The following is an 18,057-nucleotide window of genomic DNA, read 5'->3' as shown; positions in this document are numbered from 1 at the left end:
CAGCACCGTGAGCAGCCCTGCAGAGCCCACACATGCTGGAGGTGTTCAAAAAGTGACATGTCCTTCTAATGGGATGGGACACAGTGGCATGGGGACTCACAGTGAAAGACTAGAAACACGTGCAAAACACAAATTCACTCACTGATTTCAGTTTCACCCACTCTAGGCAATTGTACACATGAATGCATTATTTTAAGACAAGTATTTTCTTGAGGGTGTAAATTTAGCAAGGCTAAAAGGGGTTCATTTCTTTAAGCAAGTGGCTGGATATTTCTGATCGCCTGGGGACTGGGGTAGAAGCACTCGGCCATGGCTACCCAACAAGCAAGAGGGATCAGCACCAGCAAATGTAGTAGGGAGAGAATCAAGAGCTTCTTGCCTTGTTCGAGCATTTATTAGAAAAATGTCCCCTGCAAGTCCTTCTTGATCAGATAGTCTATAAATACACGTAAAAGGTGCTACTGTACCTAGTCAAGTCATAGAGGAGTTGTGACAGTTGGTGAAGGACTTGTGATAAATGTAAGGGCAGCTGGGAAAGCTCTGAAACACAGCTCAGCCTGTCCAGGCTAATCTAGCTGAGCTGGGCTTCTTTGAACAAAACACTTAAGTAGAAAAATAATGCATGAGGCCTTAAAAATTGCCATTTATTGGCTCCAGAACATCCACATTCAGCTCTTTCTGACTTTCCCTGTGCCGCATGAAAAAACTCAAGTCAAATAGCATCCAGGTAAACTTATAAATGGCAAAATAAATCCTTTGTAGGTGAAAAACAAAAATAGCTTCGAAGAAGGATGCATATAACCTTGTTAATTTGCCAAAAGTTTTCAATCTTCATCACTTTTGAAGCAAGGTTAAGAGACTAGATAAAGGTTGAGAAATTCAGAAGGTGCTCAGATATACCTTTATCTCAGGTTCAGAGCCTTAAACCTCAGAAGCAAAACAGTGTCAGGGAGAAGAGATTGACAGTGATGCCTTGTGTTGGGAATCAAGGGTTGGAAGGACTGCCTGTACTAGGCAAGATACTATCATGATAATGATGCCAGTAAGATGTAATTTACCAGTCTGTTCTAGGAAAGGTAATGACCTTAATATCATGGGGAATTATCAAGAGGTCATCCATGCAGACATACACTGATTTATTTTCATAATAAATGGAAATAAACGTCCAGCTACATAAATTTGCTTGCAGGAATGAATTTATACCATCTATCCAGCTTTGTGTTTAGTATCAGAAGAGCCTAAGAACATTTTATTGATATGTGGGGATTTAATTCCAACCCCTTTGAGAATCTCTGCAGAAAAACATTTCAAATTCATTTCTAACCAGACCAAAAAAAAAATATCCCCAAAGCTACCAAAGATGTAATGGGGAACAACATCACATTGGAATAGGGATGCACCATTTTATCCTAAGCACTGTTCATTTGCTGCTGTGCTATAGATGAAGTACTACATAATGGCTCTGTTAGTAGAGGAGAGTGCTTACATATGCGTTACCTAAGGATATGCTCTTTCTGGCTGAGTAATTAATTTTTGAGAAGCATATTTCCGAGAAGGTGAAAAGTGAGTGACTAAATACCAATCCGGCAGCCACTGTGGAAACCTGGCTGTGTTGCGCAAACCCTGCTGCTCCAAACCCTGGAGGTCCCTAGGTCCCAGATGCTGAGGACAAGATTCCTTCACAGATGGGAATTATGCTTTCTCTGTCCCCAGAAGTGTTGGCACAGCTAATTTGACTGGAGAAGACAAAAGCATGGTTATCATGCAAGAAAACATGGAAAGGAAAGAGTCCAATGAACCAGCCCAAATGGAGATGACGGCATAGCATGGGAGACGAGAGCTGCCACGTACACGTGCCACGTGCACACCATGTAGTTTAGCTCAAGATTTCTCAAGCTGGGCTGCAAGCAGTGAGTCACAGGCAGAGAGGAGGGATATTTATGGGATTTTGGTTCTTCAGAGGAAAAAATATGAAACAGTCAGAAATGACAGAGAAATGAGAGTGCTGGATGATGGCAAACAACATATGGGGAACAGGGGAGAGGGAGCTTTTGGCATCATTGCCGCAGTGTACATCCCAGCGTAACTCATATTGATCTCCGGGGGCCAGTTCATTTCTACTGGAAGAATCTGGCTTCTGGGACTCCAGGTACAAAATGAAAAACTCTCAATTTCTAGAGCACCAATGTTAGTGTTTGCCAAGTGTTTTCTCTTTTCTATTCCTCCCACCAAGTCTTTTTTTTTTTTTTTTTTTTTTTTTTTTTTTTCCCTTTTAGGGCCAGTGGGAGATTTAGCAGAACAGGCAGTTTTCCAGCAGGCTTAATTTTAGAAGTTGAACTGATCAGATGATTTAAGATTTGTCAGATGAAGTTAGCATTTGCTTATCCACTCTATAGTCTGAATTCTGCTGGGATTTTGTCTGTATAGGTGCATGTCTGGGTATACACAGACATAGCAGTTTTTAATTCATCATAGAGGTACCAAGGCTATTTTCTGTTTTAAAAGCACAGGGAGGCTATGTTAGGTTAGACATTCCTCTTAAGCAGCTACTGATGACACTGATTTCCAAATATGTTGTGCTTTACTGTCTGGAAACTAAATGCTCTAGGACAGTACTGATTTATTCAAGAAGGAGCATGCTATTATCAGCCACTGTTGGAGTCCTGTGTCCTTTTGGAAACAACACAAAGCTAAGAGTTTTATTTCTTTTGTTCCATTCTACATATTCTCCCCCTGTCCTTCAGAAGCCTATGGAGGACTGAACAGAGTTTTGGGTGCTGCAGGAGTAAGTTAATGTTTAAATCATTACCTTTCATTTTCTCAGAAATACTTCTTCAGAATTGCTGCTTCAGCTGCCATTTCTTCTTCTGTCCTCCACTTGTCAGAGGAATCCTCTTTGTCATGTTGTTGCAACTTTTTTGAAGGAGAAATAAGAGAAAAAAACAGTTGGTTTTTTTTTTTCCCCAGTTTCATTGTCAAATTCAGGGCATGCCTGTATGCAACTAATATAACTATTCCGTGTGTCCATGGGATGGAGGCACCTGGAGATGAAGAGATGAAGGGTGAAGGTTACTGGTTTGGAGTGGTGACAGTAGTTAACTGGCTCTGAGGGATTTATGAAGATAACACAAGGTGCCAGGGTGATCGATAGGCAGTGATGGAGTTCACCTATGTGAGCTGATGGTCAGATACCTTATGAGTTTTTGATGCAAAGCTGGTGGGTAATAGGATAGCAAACACACTCAGGTATTCCGAAGGGCCTGTTACATCCATTGAGTGAGCTAGGCAGAAGCTGCCTGGACACCTTGTCCGTAATTCATGTAAAATTTTCTTTCTGGGTTTTCCTCTGCCCATGAGGCCACCTTTCCCATCAAAGACCTATTGTGATAACAAGGCCCTGTTGCGGCTGTTTCCCATTGACAGCTTATACCAGCAGTTTTCAGAAGAGATACGTTCCCTCCCTGCTTGCAAGTCGTTAGTCCTTCCTTGCCTTTGTTGAAAGCGAGACGCATCCCTAGTCTAGAAACAAAACTTGTTCTTTTCAGCGCAACTATATTTCATTGGTGATTTAGTGGGGAAAAATATCAAAAGTATGTGAAACAGATAATTTGTGCATCTAGTTGGCGTCATATGCCCACAAAAACAAGTTATATCCCATATGCAGTAAGTATTAAGTGTTATTATCTCAGACATGATGATTTCGAACACATCCTTTGCCTCTCCAGAAGAACAGAGAAACTAATGGTTTGCCCCTCTCCAGAAGACGCGAGTTCTATTTTATGGTAAATATAATGTGCCAGCACTCGAGTGACTATTTGTACACGTGTCCACTCAAAGAATGCCTGCCACTCATCAAGGGAAGATGACATTTACAACAGACAGCAGAAACGTTTGCATTAATGGCCTAAGCACTGAGATTTCCAGTGTGTCTCTAGGTACAGAGCACAGCACAGATTGTATTAACAGCATCAGTACTTCTGAAGAAAATGGTAATATAAACCTTATATAAATGAATTTACACCTTTTGTTCCCGGACAAGTTTTAGTACAGAAGATGAAGCAGTGAAAAACAAAGATGAAACAATACTGAACCTGCCAAGCAAACTGCATTACTGTGTATGGCATGTTTAGCAATAAACTAGGATTGTTAGCATACATCCAACTCACAAATACTTTTATTTGTGCTGTGTTTCTCCTACTCTGAATTTTGCTGCCAGCTATAGTCCTATGTAGTTTTACATTCTGCAGCACAGATTTCTTCCAGCTCAGCAGATGAAGCTGCATTAGAAAGCTATTTCCTTTCATGCCAATACGACACAGTAGCTGTAGGCAAATTAAAGCGTATTACAGTTCCACTAGTAGAGGACTAATCTCCATTGTTACATTAGCTCTAGGTGTGTTATAAATCCATCTCGTAATAATGCTACAGTATTATGGAGAAAGATTTAAAAGCCAAGAACAGTGTATACGCTGTGCCACACACCCTTTGCGGCCATGTGCCTGCTCTCACCCACTGTATACACCTATATGGTGTATAGGTACCACAGCTGAGCTGGCAATGAGAGGGAGTCATAGGAAACAGCATACATCATCCTGTACTTTCCATGGACTGCGAGCGCTTACACTTCACAAGAGGATGCACCAGGATGAGCCAAGTGGTGGTAAATCAATTGTCTGTCTGAGGTGTGAGCTGTTTTTTTAAAAAAGCAATGTCTTGCTCATTCGACCTAGCATCAGCAGGAGATACAGCAGACAACAGCTAGGAGGCAAGGGAGGGCAGCCCCTGTTCCTCAAGGTCTCCTTGTTTAACCTGCAAGAAGTGCTTTTAGTGACATGATTTGGCTGCTGTTCTCCCTTGCTATCCTGTTTCTGCACAGCCCAAGTGAGAGCTGACTCCAGGAGGAGACTAGGGAAGTGGGGATTTGACTTGTAGTTTTTATTTTTATTTTCCCCATTTAAAGAAACTGAAGTAAACAGTAATAGGGGGGCATATCCTGAAATGGCTGTTGTCTGCATTAAAACTGTGTGAAGTCACAGACCATGATGACTTCTTAAAGCTGGCAAAAGAGAGGGTTTCTTTTGCTACATAACTGCTAACCTTTAAAAATAATCAATCTTTGACTTAAGGTTAAAACAGATACATGGGGAGCAGCAATGAATTCTGAAACTTGCCTGGAAACCCAACCTAGTTGAGCAGCCCTGGTTCCTGGTACGCAGCCCACGGTGCTGCATAGCAAGCCCTGGCCTGGCAGGAAAGTGCTCAGCAGAGCCTCACCATGCCCTGCTGCAGCAGGAGTTCATGTGCCTCTCATACAGAAAAGCCTTATCCACATTTTGTGGACACTCTGGGTATGATGAACAACAGACCGCAGCGTTACATCACTGCCATGACCAATGCATTCGTTGTTCAACTGACTTATAGATGAATAATTTCAGTATAAAATTGCTATGTCCACCCAAACAGGATCCCAGGACCTCAAACCTCTTGCTGCATGAAGTGCAATAAGCTGTTAGCATCCCAATGCCACTTAGTTTCTGATATTATCTAACCACCACTGTGGAGATTTGGAAAACTGCCTCGGGTGGCTGCCTACCCTTCTCTGCTACCACCATCCTGCAGCTCCACTACAAACCAAAACAAATAGCCGGCCCCTTGGAATGACAACACTTAAATTATGGATAACCGTGCTGGAGGATGTTCTGGATACTAAATATTATGCAGGTTCAAGATCAACAGTACCAATAAATGGAAGATAAATAAATTAAGGGCTGCTGATACCACCCTAGTTCAGAGAGTCTGCATGCCACAAATTAATGGGGACATATCTGTGTACCTGCCTTGTTCTTCAAATCTTTTCTTAGCATCTGCTAGTGGTCTCTAGTAGTAACAAGATATTGGTATCATGGATGGGTTTGGTTTCAGCTAGTTATTTCACGTGTTCTTATGTAAGGTACTTTTCAATCAGGTTCAGATCTCCATGTGAGGGCATCAGTAAGCAAGAGCTACTTTATTTAAACTTTTCTCCGTAGTATTTTGGCTGAGTTGGAAAGCTACTTTCAAGGGAGGAACAACATACATATTTCAGTATTAGATTGTACTGGTTAGAAACCAGGTGGGAAACAAACATAACAGCTGATACTTGTTTCTAAGGGACTTTGGTGCCTGGGAGTGTTCATATTAACACGCACATGCAAGTCCCAACCGTGCATCTTTACGAACATCTGACATCCTATTGAAAGTTTGGATTATACAGGGGAAGCAATGCTTTCCTGCACCTGGAGAACACTCCAAGTTTCTGCTCAAAGGGAAAAAAGAAATCTCTATATTTGCCAGCTATCCATCCGTAAAAACTAGCAATTTCCCCTTGTTTTTTCCCCAGTCAGAAAAAGCTGGAGAACTTGAGCCGACACCCTTACTTAGATAGAGATATTCAAAGACAGACTAGCTTGAAGTCTGTGATACTTTCTGTACAACAACTCTACTTCTGCAAGCTCTGAAAAGAAAAACAGTCTTATCCAGAGCCCCGTATCATCTGCTTCACATGATTTTCTGTGAGAGATGATTTGCCCAGATTTCCCTGGTGGAGATTGGCTGATCCACATCCTCTCAAAACCACTTTTGCTACCTTCTTCACAGTTCCTGGGACAGGACTTCCATATTAACCAAAGGTCCCTGAACAACAACTGTTGCCCTTCTTGCAATGAATGCTTCTAGAAGAAATGTCTCACTTTCAGAATCCCTTTCCAAGTACGTGTGTGCATTTCCAGTTGTGGTAAGCAGCTGCTTTTTCAAGTGAAATGAAAATAGCACACGGTGAAGTTACAAGAGTCACCTCTGTGCAAAACACTGAAGTAAAAGGGGCAGGTTTTTCTCAGGGTCTTTCAGGGACATCCATGAGGTGTTGGGGCCACCACCAGGGGCTTTTGCAGAGCTCTGCAGGCACACTCGGCTCTCTTGAGTGCTCTCTTTGATGGATAACAGGAGACTTCTTGTCTCCCCTGAAGCCCAGGTTCCCTGTAGATGTGGAGCAGAAGAGTAGGGAAGCACAGCCTGTTCTCAGCAATGTTATGGTAATGTTCTGTACATTTAAAAAAAAAAAAAAAAAAAAAGAAAATATAAACTCTGTGTGATATGAATGAATGATATATCAATGATAACAATGAATACCAAATTACAAGGGATGGATCTCTATGGTGTTTTATACTGATATGAGCTTCATTTCCTAATTCTAACCAAATCCTTCCATTCCAGGCTGCACCCCAGGAAGGAAGAAGCATTTCTTGGTATCTGGGCAGCAATTCCTCCTGCAGGACATAGCACAGGTGCTGGGAGCGGGGTCTGCGGCACTGCAGGCATAGACAGGGAAGGCGGCAGTCTATAAAACCTTTTCCATAGAGCTCCAAGCTAGTTACCATTTTAGAACTGCTAGCACTTTGCCCGTTATCACAAGAGAAAGGTGATGCAAAAGCACCACACCAAATAGACAAGATGTTCTACTGCAAAACTCAGAAAGCCCCAAATTCCCTGAAAGCCAAGCTCGTTGTTGTATTACAGGAGTGTTTTGTTAATGCATAAGCATTAACAAAAAGGTAAGCAACCAGATTAGTGTAGCTCAGATAAGTCCAAAAGGAGAGGATAGGATGGGAGAGCATGAACATTTCTTTTAGACAATCTCTATTATGCTAACTCTTTCTTTTAATATTCTGAACAAGCACCGAGACACACATTAGTCAATTCTCTAATCGCAGTTGCCCAGCAAATTACACACTGTATCTGTTCAACATTCTTCAAGCACTAAGACTCTTGTTTATAACTTAGTACATCTTCTTGCCTTGCAGTACAAATAAACGCACTATTTCTAAGATGTGCCCTTCTTCAAGCAGATCATTACTGATGTCTGACTTCTTGGGCTTCCTGATAAATTATCCTCTTCTTTCACCTCAAGCAGAAAATGCTCTTCCACCAATAATCTATGACTGTCAGTCTTGATTACTTGTAAACAGTGAAGCTCTTTGAATACTTCTGCTTGTGAAAAGCGTTCATTTTCTCACTCATGTCTCCCAGTGTGAGATGATGGCAGACCTGACAGCTGTGCTTTATGTTATTTTATTAAAGTTGGTAGTGCTGCAGAATGGTCTATGTTTTTATCACCGCAATTCTTAAGGGAAACACAATATTGTTTTATAACACATTCGCATTGGGGAACCTCTCCTTCTTGCCCTTTGCAGAGGAGCCCAAAATTCTCAATGCAGCAGACTATAGGGAACCTGGGTCTAGGACTGGCTGTTGCTTGAAGCAGCAGCTATGTTATGGTTTGTTCTACTTATGCCATAGCACCAGCAGAAAAGCAACCTGTGTTAATACACAGCACTAGCCAAAAGTATTGGGAAAAAAAGCTTTTACAGTAGTTAGCACTATTCTCTCTCTCCATGAATATTTACTGTTGATAGTTAAGAGTTTATAACCTCCAAAGCATTTAACTAAAAGAAAAATCATAGTGATGGAGACTACTTATACCAAAATACTGCAACAACAACAAAACTCAACTGCCTTGGCAATTACAAGATATAATATTATCAAAGCCGGCAGCTAATAAAAAAAAAAAAACCCAAACAAATTTCTGCCAGCAGTTTGCATCAGACATTAGGCATTACCCAGCTGGTGGTGTTTATTATTACCAATACACTTTGGGATACCCAGGCGTCTTTTCCATACTTAATTCCCACCCTTGGGTGAAATCTGTGGAGTGATATTTCAGCACCAGATTAACATGTGAACCGTGAGGAGGCTGAAAGCGTCATTTGCTCTCTCCAGTGGCCTCTCTTTTCCAGTGACTGGAGACAAAAGCAATCCCAGGGCTGCTACATGTAACTCTTCTTCCGACTCCCTTATGGACCCAGAGCCACGTGACGAACATACCCCCACAGCACATCCTTGCCCTATTCTTGCACTATGGCAAGCAGAGGTCAGGGGGCTTCATTGCAAACATCCGACCACGAGGGAGAGAAACACAAGGACTGAGCTGGCTATGGCTCCTCCTTCCTTTGGTTACAATAAGGAACTCCTGGTCCTGGTGATGACTCCCAACTGTGTGTGCTTCCTCTTGTACTGCCTTTACATCAACTTAATTCCTGAATTGCCTCCTTTGACCTCTTCTCCCTAGTCTTGTCCTTGCTCTTTTCTCCCGGTGCTTGCTTTCTTTTCACTTCTCTTTAGCTTATATCCTGTAGTAAGACTTCATTTCCACCACTCCCCACAATGTAATTAAATGTGACATTTACTGCTATTATCTGTACCTCCTGCTACCCTCTACCCTTTCTTCACCCGCTTCTGTCTCGCTAAAGGTAGCGTGAGCTTTTTGGTGTGCAGCTGCCCCTGCCAGTCCATGCCTCCTGTCTCCATCCCATTTGCCTTCGGTTGTGGTTCAAGTCTCAACTTGACTAGCAATGTAAAATGAGAGAGTAACGGCTGCACAAAGCAGCTTCGCACAGATGTTGTGATCACAGGGCCCTAAATCCTGTTTTACCTGCCTGGGGGTACTCATTGCAGGAGCTCCCACAGCCCTGGGCATGCCCCAGCTGGGTATCCCCCCCCAGCTGCTCCAGCCAGGGCCCCAGGAAAGGCAAACACACAGGCAGAGAACAAGCATGGCACAGCCCTCCTTGGCCACCTAAGAGACCACCCATGGGACACTGTGTTAACACAGTGCAAGAGGCCTGGCTGCCCCCCATCAGCTGCCACAGGATCGGGACCCATTTCTGAGCTACCTTTACCACCGCTCCCACTCCGCAGCCTGAGCAGCCCAGGCAGTTCAGCGCTTTCCGCATCTCTGGGCCCATCTCCATATTTAATTACAGCTACAAGACTTCTGTAATTTAATTGCTCTAATTTACAGTGAACACTGCAGAAAAAAAACCATATCCTATCATTTTCTCATCTGCTGACTTTGCTTAAGATTCTATATCATACCAAAATCTGCATTTGCGGGAATCAGAAATCCCTGATTTTGGGGTGTGTTTTACTTGCTGCATTAAATCAGAGTTATTTAAGGAGACGGACAAGCAGCCAGTGGCCTGCATTCTATATGCAGCACATTTTTTTTTTTTTACTATCTACTGGAAAATCCTTCTCCAATTATTTTACCACTTCTACATGAAATACACTGCTACCTCACAGCTGCTAACATTATTGCTGCAAAGCATATATTCCATTTGAAATCTCAGTTTATCAAAACTGTGTTTTAGAGTGGTGGTGGTGTTTCTGCTATTGACTCTTTGTCATAGTGACTGCAAATATTTTTTCAGTGTTATTGTTGTGCTTTGGAGAAAGACTTGAACCTCACACTTCACATGGACATATGAATAACTGCACTCTTTTTAGCAAAGCACTTAGATGAAGAGAATTTTGTGGAAACACACATAAAGGTTAAGTAAAACCCTTAAGCATATGTGTTTAAGTGCTTTGCTAAAATAAACTCTGCAAACTCTAGTTTCTAACCATTCTGCATACAAAAATGATAAGAATAAATATAAAAGGCATCCTAAGAAATTTGTTTTTGAAAGTATAAAAGACAAGTAAGCCCACAAGCAGAAGATTGGTTGTATAGAAAATGCATTTGCTATTTGGTGAAACATGTAGATTGCACTCTGAAGAGCTCAAATCTTGACAGACTTCCAGTTTGGCTCCAATCAAGGTAAAATTCTTGGAAAGTGAGCACATGACAAAGGAGATACTTGAAGGAATATCCGCTGGGGTAAGAAGTCCTGCCAAAGACTTGGAGAACTGCTATTTACAACCTGATACGAATCCAGGCAAGAATCTATAAATGTGTTTGGATACATATTCACCATGTCCATTATCCTCCCAGTTAGTAGATAACGTTATACATGCCTCTGCAGTCTTCCTCACCTGGGAAAAGGTAGGGAGCTTCCTAATAGCATTTGTTAGAGAGCTGCCAACAAGAGAGAAATGTGTTGCATAGAGACCTGGGTAAGAAATGGCAATGTCACCAATGTGATGATGTTGGAGGAAATGTTATCCTGTGTGCACAGCCTGCCATGCAACATTACTCACTTGGAAAAAGGCTATTTTTAATCAAGGAAAAGCACTTTAATCAAGGATAGAGTCAGTGATTCAAAAATTTCATGCAGGTGCATGTATTACTTGACTGAAAGCCTTTTCCCAAAAGGTCAGAGCTGCAGAGTGATGTGCATGTCCCACTCCAAGAGCGGAGATAACCTCGAGGCGCCTGTATCAGGCTGATGTATTCTGGCTCCTGACACAGGGAGTTTCAAAGTCAGAAGTGCCCCACTAATCTTCTTAACTTTAGACAAATATTTGCCATACCCTGAGCACACTCAATAAGATTCATGACATGCCAAGGAAGACACATGTGTGTTAGGGAGGTTGATTTGGTTGGTTTGTTTTCTTTGTATTTTTCTGTCAGCACAAAGGAAATCAGCTGCAGGTCCCATGGCACCGGCAGAGCTGGTTCAGTGTGCAGGGGGACACGAGCATGACCCCACCTCCTGGGGGGATCTTCACCCTCCTCACCACATCTCTGAGAGTTGCAGGAAGAGCCCACAATGGCTAGAGCAGAGAGCACAGTTCTTCTCTGGAAAATTAACTTATTGCTATTAAGCAAATTCCCACACCCCCCCAAAACTTTCTGAAATTAAGAAGAAAACATTCAGTCAATGTGTCCTGGGGTAACTCGTATTCTGAGTCACTCTCTCCACTGACAGTAGGAGGATTTTAAGGAGACTTCAGATGTCTAGAATGACATATAATGCATGCTTGAGGCAAGCCACTGGGGTTTCAAAGCCTGCTTTTGTGTGTGCTTCTCAGGGGACCCCTCACCTGCCAACAGACCTTCCCAGGATGGTTCTGTCTGCTTTCCCCACGGTGCTCACAGTCACGACACTCCTGGATGAAGCCACATCCCCAGGACAGCCTTTTCCCCCAGGGATCCCTTCTTTAGCTTTCAGCCTTGCACATGCAAGGCTACTTCACCTCCAAGATTGCCTCCCCAGGATTTAAGCAGCCAATACCCTCTAGTAAGTAGGTACTAAAATAGGTCGAGGAATAAATTGCTCTCATTTAACGTTCACTCTGAAAAATACGGCTGCATTTATTATGCAGCATATTGTTTTATATACTGTTTTGTTATAATAAGTCATGTTTAAAATGTCATGACATTTAAATCAACAGCAGTAAGAGCGAAATGCTGAAAAAGAGCAAGATGATCAAAAAAGGATTTGAAAAATCCTGGTGAAACATTATGGGCCAAACATCCTTGTTATAGCAAAAATAAAGTCACAAGGGAGCTTAAAAGCCATCTATGAGAAACCCACCGTGGAAAACCCCACGCTGCCTCTCCTGTGAGGTGTTCTCCACGTTAGGTCCCTGTGTCACTGTGGTTGTCTCCAGGTCCAGTGGCTGAGGACCAGTGCCACCACCAACTGTCTGGTTTGGGCTGGCTATGGCCAAGCGACTCTGGCACCTACAGCAAAGCCCTCCTGGTGCTCCAAATCCCCTTGTAGGTTTAGCCTTTGTCTGCGCTGCCCTTTGCCACTGAGCCACCACAATACTCTGGAAAACTCTACTGAATACGTCCTTGGAACTTGTTAATGCCATTTGTCTCAGTGAGGAGCTTTATTTCAATGCCTGTGCTAAGTTATATGAATGAACTTTACATATAATATAAAAGCCTACTTTAATGTGGCTTCATAGCCTTTGAGGAGACACAGAGACTATCTACCACTGATGATCTACATGCATAATGGCAGATTTTTGCCAGAAAGACTTTTAATGTTAAAAAGAAAATAGCTCAGATCAGAGGAGCTACTCTGTTCCTGCGGATTCAGTGCTCATCTTTCGTATCAGGTCTGGACCCATATGCCAGCATCCTTCACTGCTGCCTCCATGCTCCCTCACCCCCCACCAAGGGAAAAAACAACAACTGCAACAACAAAACAGATGGCGATGCAACGAAACATTAAACCCAATCCCAATACCTGAGCCATACCATGAATATTTCACTGAGGCATAGGGTAGAAAAGACAACAAAATGACCTTTTCTAGCATCTTAAGGGATATCTAACCTTGTAATTGCTATAGACACACTGAAGACACACAAGAGGGAGACCAAGACTATTTAAAAGAAGCTGTGTATATTTTTAAAAATTAGTATCTCAATGCTCCCATTATAACCTGCCAATATGAATGACATTTACTCTTGCTTTGAGAAATGAAAGAAACTCTAAAAGACAGACTGCATTAAGAAGCTATTGATATTCCACTGACCTAGTGGCATAAGAATCAGACAAGCTTTATCAAGGGCAAGTGCCCCAGAGTCTGCAAATTCATCTCTTAAAGTAGCAGTAAAGGGAAAAAGATATCTTCAACGTCTAGAATATTTATAAAACCCAGCAGAGGCTTGCACTTCGTGATGTTATAATGGCAGTGGATGGCACTAGACCCAGACAGGGGAGCAGAATTGGAGATTTCAGATGGTAAATCACCTCTTCCAGTTTTTCCAGTCAGTTAAAATTACCATAAAACTTACACTGGAAGTTCCCTTAAGAGACATCGCACAGGGTTTTGCCCAATTTATTTTCTCCTATTGTACAAACTTCACAAAGCTATGTTATCCATGGCAGAATATGATCCAAGATTCTGTTTGGGATGGATGGATGCGGGAGGTGTAAGCTGTGCAAGAGGGTCCCTGCTGCATTGCCTTGCCAGCATTAGTGGAAAAATCCAGACAAGGGAAGAGGGGGAAAAGCCAGGAACAGTTTGGTATTGTTCAAGCAGGCTCCTTCATCCCTCAGATGAACCTCTTAACTCATACACTAAATTAAATGAGAAAAAAAAGCCACAGACAGAGGGCCCAATACAGGAGCCCCTATTTACTTGGTGAAACTCAGACTGGGATAACAGTGGCTTCATCAGGGGGCAGAGGGGCACAGGCTACCTTCACTTTGAGGAGGAGGAATCTATATGCTCCTCTTCCAACCTGCAGTATTTGCCTTCTGTTCAAATTCTTTTTCTAGGGAATAAGACCACAGTTGTACCCACATAATGCCCACACTGAAGAACAGGGATGGCATAATAGCCTGGGAATACAATATTCTGTGATTAATTTCAGTGAAGGGACTGTGAATTTGGGAAGAATTAATTTTAGCTGAATGCATGTTGCAGTTAATTAAGGCTGATAGCTTCTACTAGTAGGAAGGTGGTTTCGATGAAAATACATTGAAAATCTTATTAAACTGCCTAGAAAAAAACAGTTGCCATTGCCTATGCTACAACCTCCCAGACATCCCAATGTTTCTATATAGAAAACAAGAATTGGTAGCATTTGCATAACAATTAGTATTTAATATGTAGACTTCAATATCATTGCTTTTGGACAGAATTAATATTCAAACCTTTGAGCACAGACATTTTGGAAATATTCATCTGGAAAAGTCACAGGAACTTTTTTTGTTGGCAATATTTTTTGCAAGTTCTGTCCCTGTGAAGATACCCTGGCAGCAGATCACCAGCTTCTCTCACCGTAACTCAGAGAACATGCTTTAGAGCTACAGAAAAGCCTATACTGCATGGCTGGGCTGATCATATGAACATGGGTGGATGGAGGGTAGGAAGAATATGAAGACAGGAAAAGCAACCCAAACATCCCCAATTTTCAGAGACAAAAAGTAATTTTGCTTGCTTTCAGTTCAATCAGTTTGTTCATGCCTTAGGAAACAATGTCGTCAACAGAAATGAAAGCATTTTCCAGTAGATATGAATAAAACACACTGCTCAGCTGAGGAGAGGTTGTATATTACTCCAGAAGCTCAGTCAAATACTCGTGAATTCAATGCTGTGACAATGGATCTAGCATGGGCTCACTTCATCTCAATTTGCCATACTAGGAATTTGCAGGTTTTCCACCCATTCTTCAGGAGGAAGTTGCCTGGGGAATAGGTTGTACAGTCACAGACTTCATGGAGGACTTGCAAAATAATTTTATTCATTTAGACACAATTTGAAGTCAGAGCAGTGTAGCTTGCAAGCAGAACTTCTACAGAAGGTCTACTGCTATGTTTTTCCTCTTTCTTTAGGTCGGTCTTCTTTTTAAAGCAGCCTTCAAGCAAAATTCACAAAAAATGCCACGTTCTCAGTCTGTTTCCAGGGTTTAGCCTGCGCACGTACTGAGGTGTACAAAGGCGCACAAGCTCTCCTCGTTCATTCTGACCCGTAAGCATTATTACATTACATTTAATTGCAGAAGACACTGTCTTCACAGCTTTATTTCTCATATGACATCTTGTGAATTGCTTTTAAGAAAAGCCATTTACACAACTTCTATATATATGTAAACTAGTACCCTAATGTCACATTCTTGTTTGCACATACCCTTGTATTCATGTCAGCTAATCCTAATGCAAAAAGCAAGTGGCCCTTCATATATTTCAGTTATGAAACAGTAGCATGGATTTTCATAAAACAAAAGTTTGACTGATACTATGCAAAATCTGTTCCACTGGAAAATTGGCATCTTGCCCATCATCTTCCACAAAGTTCAGTATCTTTGTCAGTGCTCATCTACTTGACTTCTTAATTGTCTGTGTTCACTGGCTGTATCAAATGGAGTTTTCTTTTTGCTTTTGCTCACTGTGTGTTACATCTTTTAATCGGTATATATAATTACTTACCACAATCTGCCATGCCAGATTTTCTAAGCATTAGTCTAATTAACTTAAGCTTGATAATTATGTTTCAGATATCATAACAGTATGCACAGAACTTGCAGATTATGCTGTTGGCTTAGCTGTTTCTGATAACATTTTTCTCCTGTTCTTACTTTTCACTTCTTCCTTTTGCTTTTTCTCTTTTTGTACAGGGTGGGAGAGCAAGAAGAAAGAGACATTGCTCTACTGTTTAAATGACTGGAAATTTCTAAAAGCAAAACAGGCTGTTTCTAATAACCAGTCATCAAGTAAGTCAACACAAATGAGAACAGATCCAAAATCCAAGGATTTCCTCTTTTTATAAGAATAAAAGATAAATATGTCACTGGAAGAAAGAAACTTGAGCTTCCAATAGCGGAAATCATAGGGGATTCAAGCACAAACCTACAGCACTTACTGGCCAATTATGAAAGTACTCAGACTTTCCACAGGTCTCCAGCCTGAGCTATTCTAATTATACACCTGTTGGCGACAGCACGCCGCCAGGGAGGCAATAAATAAGTGATAACATGCATGGGACCTGGCACACACACCTTTTCAGCACAGAAAGATCATCCTTCACAAAGCGATGCAGACCATCTGGGCAAATGAAATATGCAAGCCCGAGACCCCAGGTAAGAGTAAATAGATGCAGAGGACACTTATGTCGCAGTAGTGAATACAGGAAAGCAAAAGAAATCTCTAACAGACTCTAGATTTTTATCTGGCTTTCTGATGTAAAAAGGCGTTTCTTTTCACTTTTGTCCAACTCACTTTGGTATTCTGCTTTTACGACGGGGAATATATCCTGCATTGCTTGGTTTGCCTTTCTGCTGGATGAAGGCAGGGATGTCATGTCCCACCACACCGAACTGCCTCTGCCCGGTGGGAGGTGGGGCAGAGCCAGGAGGGCCAGACCTCCTCTCCCTGCTCCCGAGGACAGTGGATCTGTCATTACGACTGGACTCCAACAAGCTACATTCAGGTCCCAAAGGCACCCAGACCACAATTTGGATATTCGGCCTGCAAACCCTGCATGTTACATCCATGCCAAGAGCCCATTTGTTTGAGTTTTGGGTTCAGTGGTACGTAAGTGTTTTCAAGCCCACTCAGAGGACCACATCGAAGACTTGGCATTTACTCTCGAGTTATTGGTGAGGATTTAATCAGCTATGAAACACTGAAAGACTGCTCAACTGCTCCTATTTTTAACATAGACTTTATGGATACAGGGACATGAACAGGCAGTTCCTTTTGCTGAAGTTCCCCTCATTCGAGCCTGTATTTTCAGGTGGCTGAAGGGCTGTCACCCTCGACAGAAGAGATTAGCAGCAGTCAAGGAAGTAATCAAGGTGGCCAGTACATAAATAAGCATAACCTAAATCTGAATATTAGTAATTAGCATTTGATTCAATCAGACTAAAAGTGTTAGACCACATAGCAGTGATTCCTTATAGGAAACTATTTAACTTTCCAATTATCTGTAATGAATTAACCTCAAAGTATGGCTGAGGTGTAACATCCTAAGAATCCCTTTGCTCATCTACAGTCCACTTGCAACTAATTTCACTTCACAAGCCTACCTCAATTAACATTTTTCTGTATTTCACACATGAGTAACTGCAGTACAGAAATATGCACTCCTTTCCCAAATTTAATAGCCAAGATACCTTAATTTTTTTTATTCTACAAACGAAGGAAAATAATTTCCTGCTACTATCTCAAACCAATTAAAATTCTTTTTATATTGGCTTTGCATCTTTTCGATATATGTATGAACCAAAAAGGTCCTACATTTTCCTCATAATAATTACTTGGAAATGATCCCCTATGCAGCACTCCACAGACAAAGGGGTTTACAATTAGCAAATTTTAAAGTTTGTTTACATTTTCCATCACTAGAGTTTTTAAAGAATGCTTTTTGGTTGAATGTTTTATATTAGGAAAGAAAACTCATTCACTATAACTATCCGAATTAAAAAAATATGCAAATTTATTTGCATTATTTGCATTTGTGCAAATATATTGATAGGCCTGGAAGGAAAAGAGAACACACTGCCTTATTGGCCACAAGGCAACTACAGTTACACAGACAGCTATTGTAAAATAAAGATCACTTTTGTGTATTACACCTTGTGCATGATGTAGCATGGGTAGAAGGACAGCTATCTGTGTGATCTCAAAGGCTTATCAGGTGCCTCTAAGGTAGGTTGAGGCTGGGCAATGGCTTCCCTGTCTGCACAGCAGGGCAACTGCTGGACCTCGTGACTCTTTCCTTCTGCATTCCTTGGCTTCCTCTGCGAACTGTGTAAAAAGACATAGTGTCATTTAATAT

General features: G+C 41.7%; 1 protein-coding gene across 1 annotated transcript in view; it reads right to left on the bottom strand.

Moving 5' to 3' along the window:
* Positions 1 to 2,350: 2,350 nt before the first annotated feature.
* The window catches only part of FHIT (fragile histidine triad diadenosine triphosphatase), a 450,758-nt gene continuing 435,051 nt past the window's right edge, over positions 2,351 to 18,057 (bottom strand). The window contains 2 exon segments of the mRNA XM_035903802.1: positions 2,351 to 2,435; positions 2,810 to 2,913. Coding sequence (XP_035759695.1) covers positions 2,351 to 2,435; positions 2,810 to 2,913 — 189 coding nt within the window.

The sequence above is a fragment of the Egretta garzetta genome, unplaced genomic scaffold (assembly GCF_000687185.1).
Source record: "Egretta garzetta isolate BGI_Z169 unplaced genomic scaffold, ASM68718v1 scaffold91, whole genome shotgun sequence".
NCBI classification, from domain to species: domain Eukaryota; kingdom Metazoa; phylum Chordata; class Aves; order Pelecaniformes; family Ardeidae; genus Egretta; species Egretta garzetta.
Note: the sequence above shows the minus strand (reverse complement) of the source record. Positions and strands in the feature narration are given on the sequence as shown.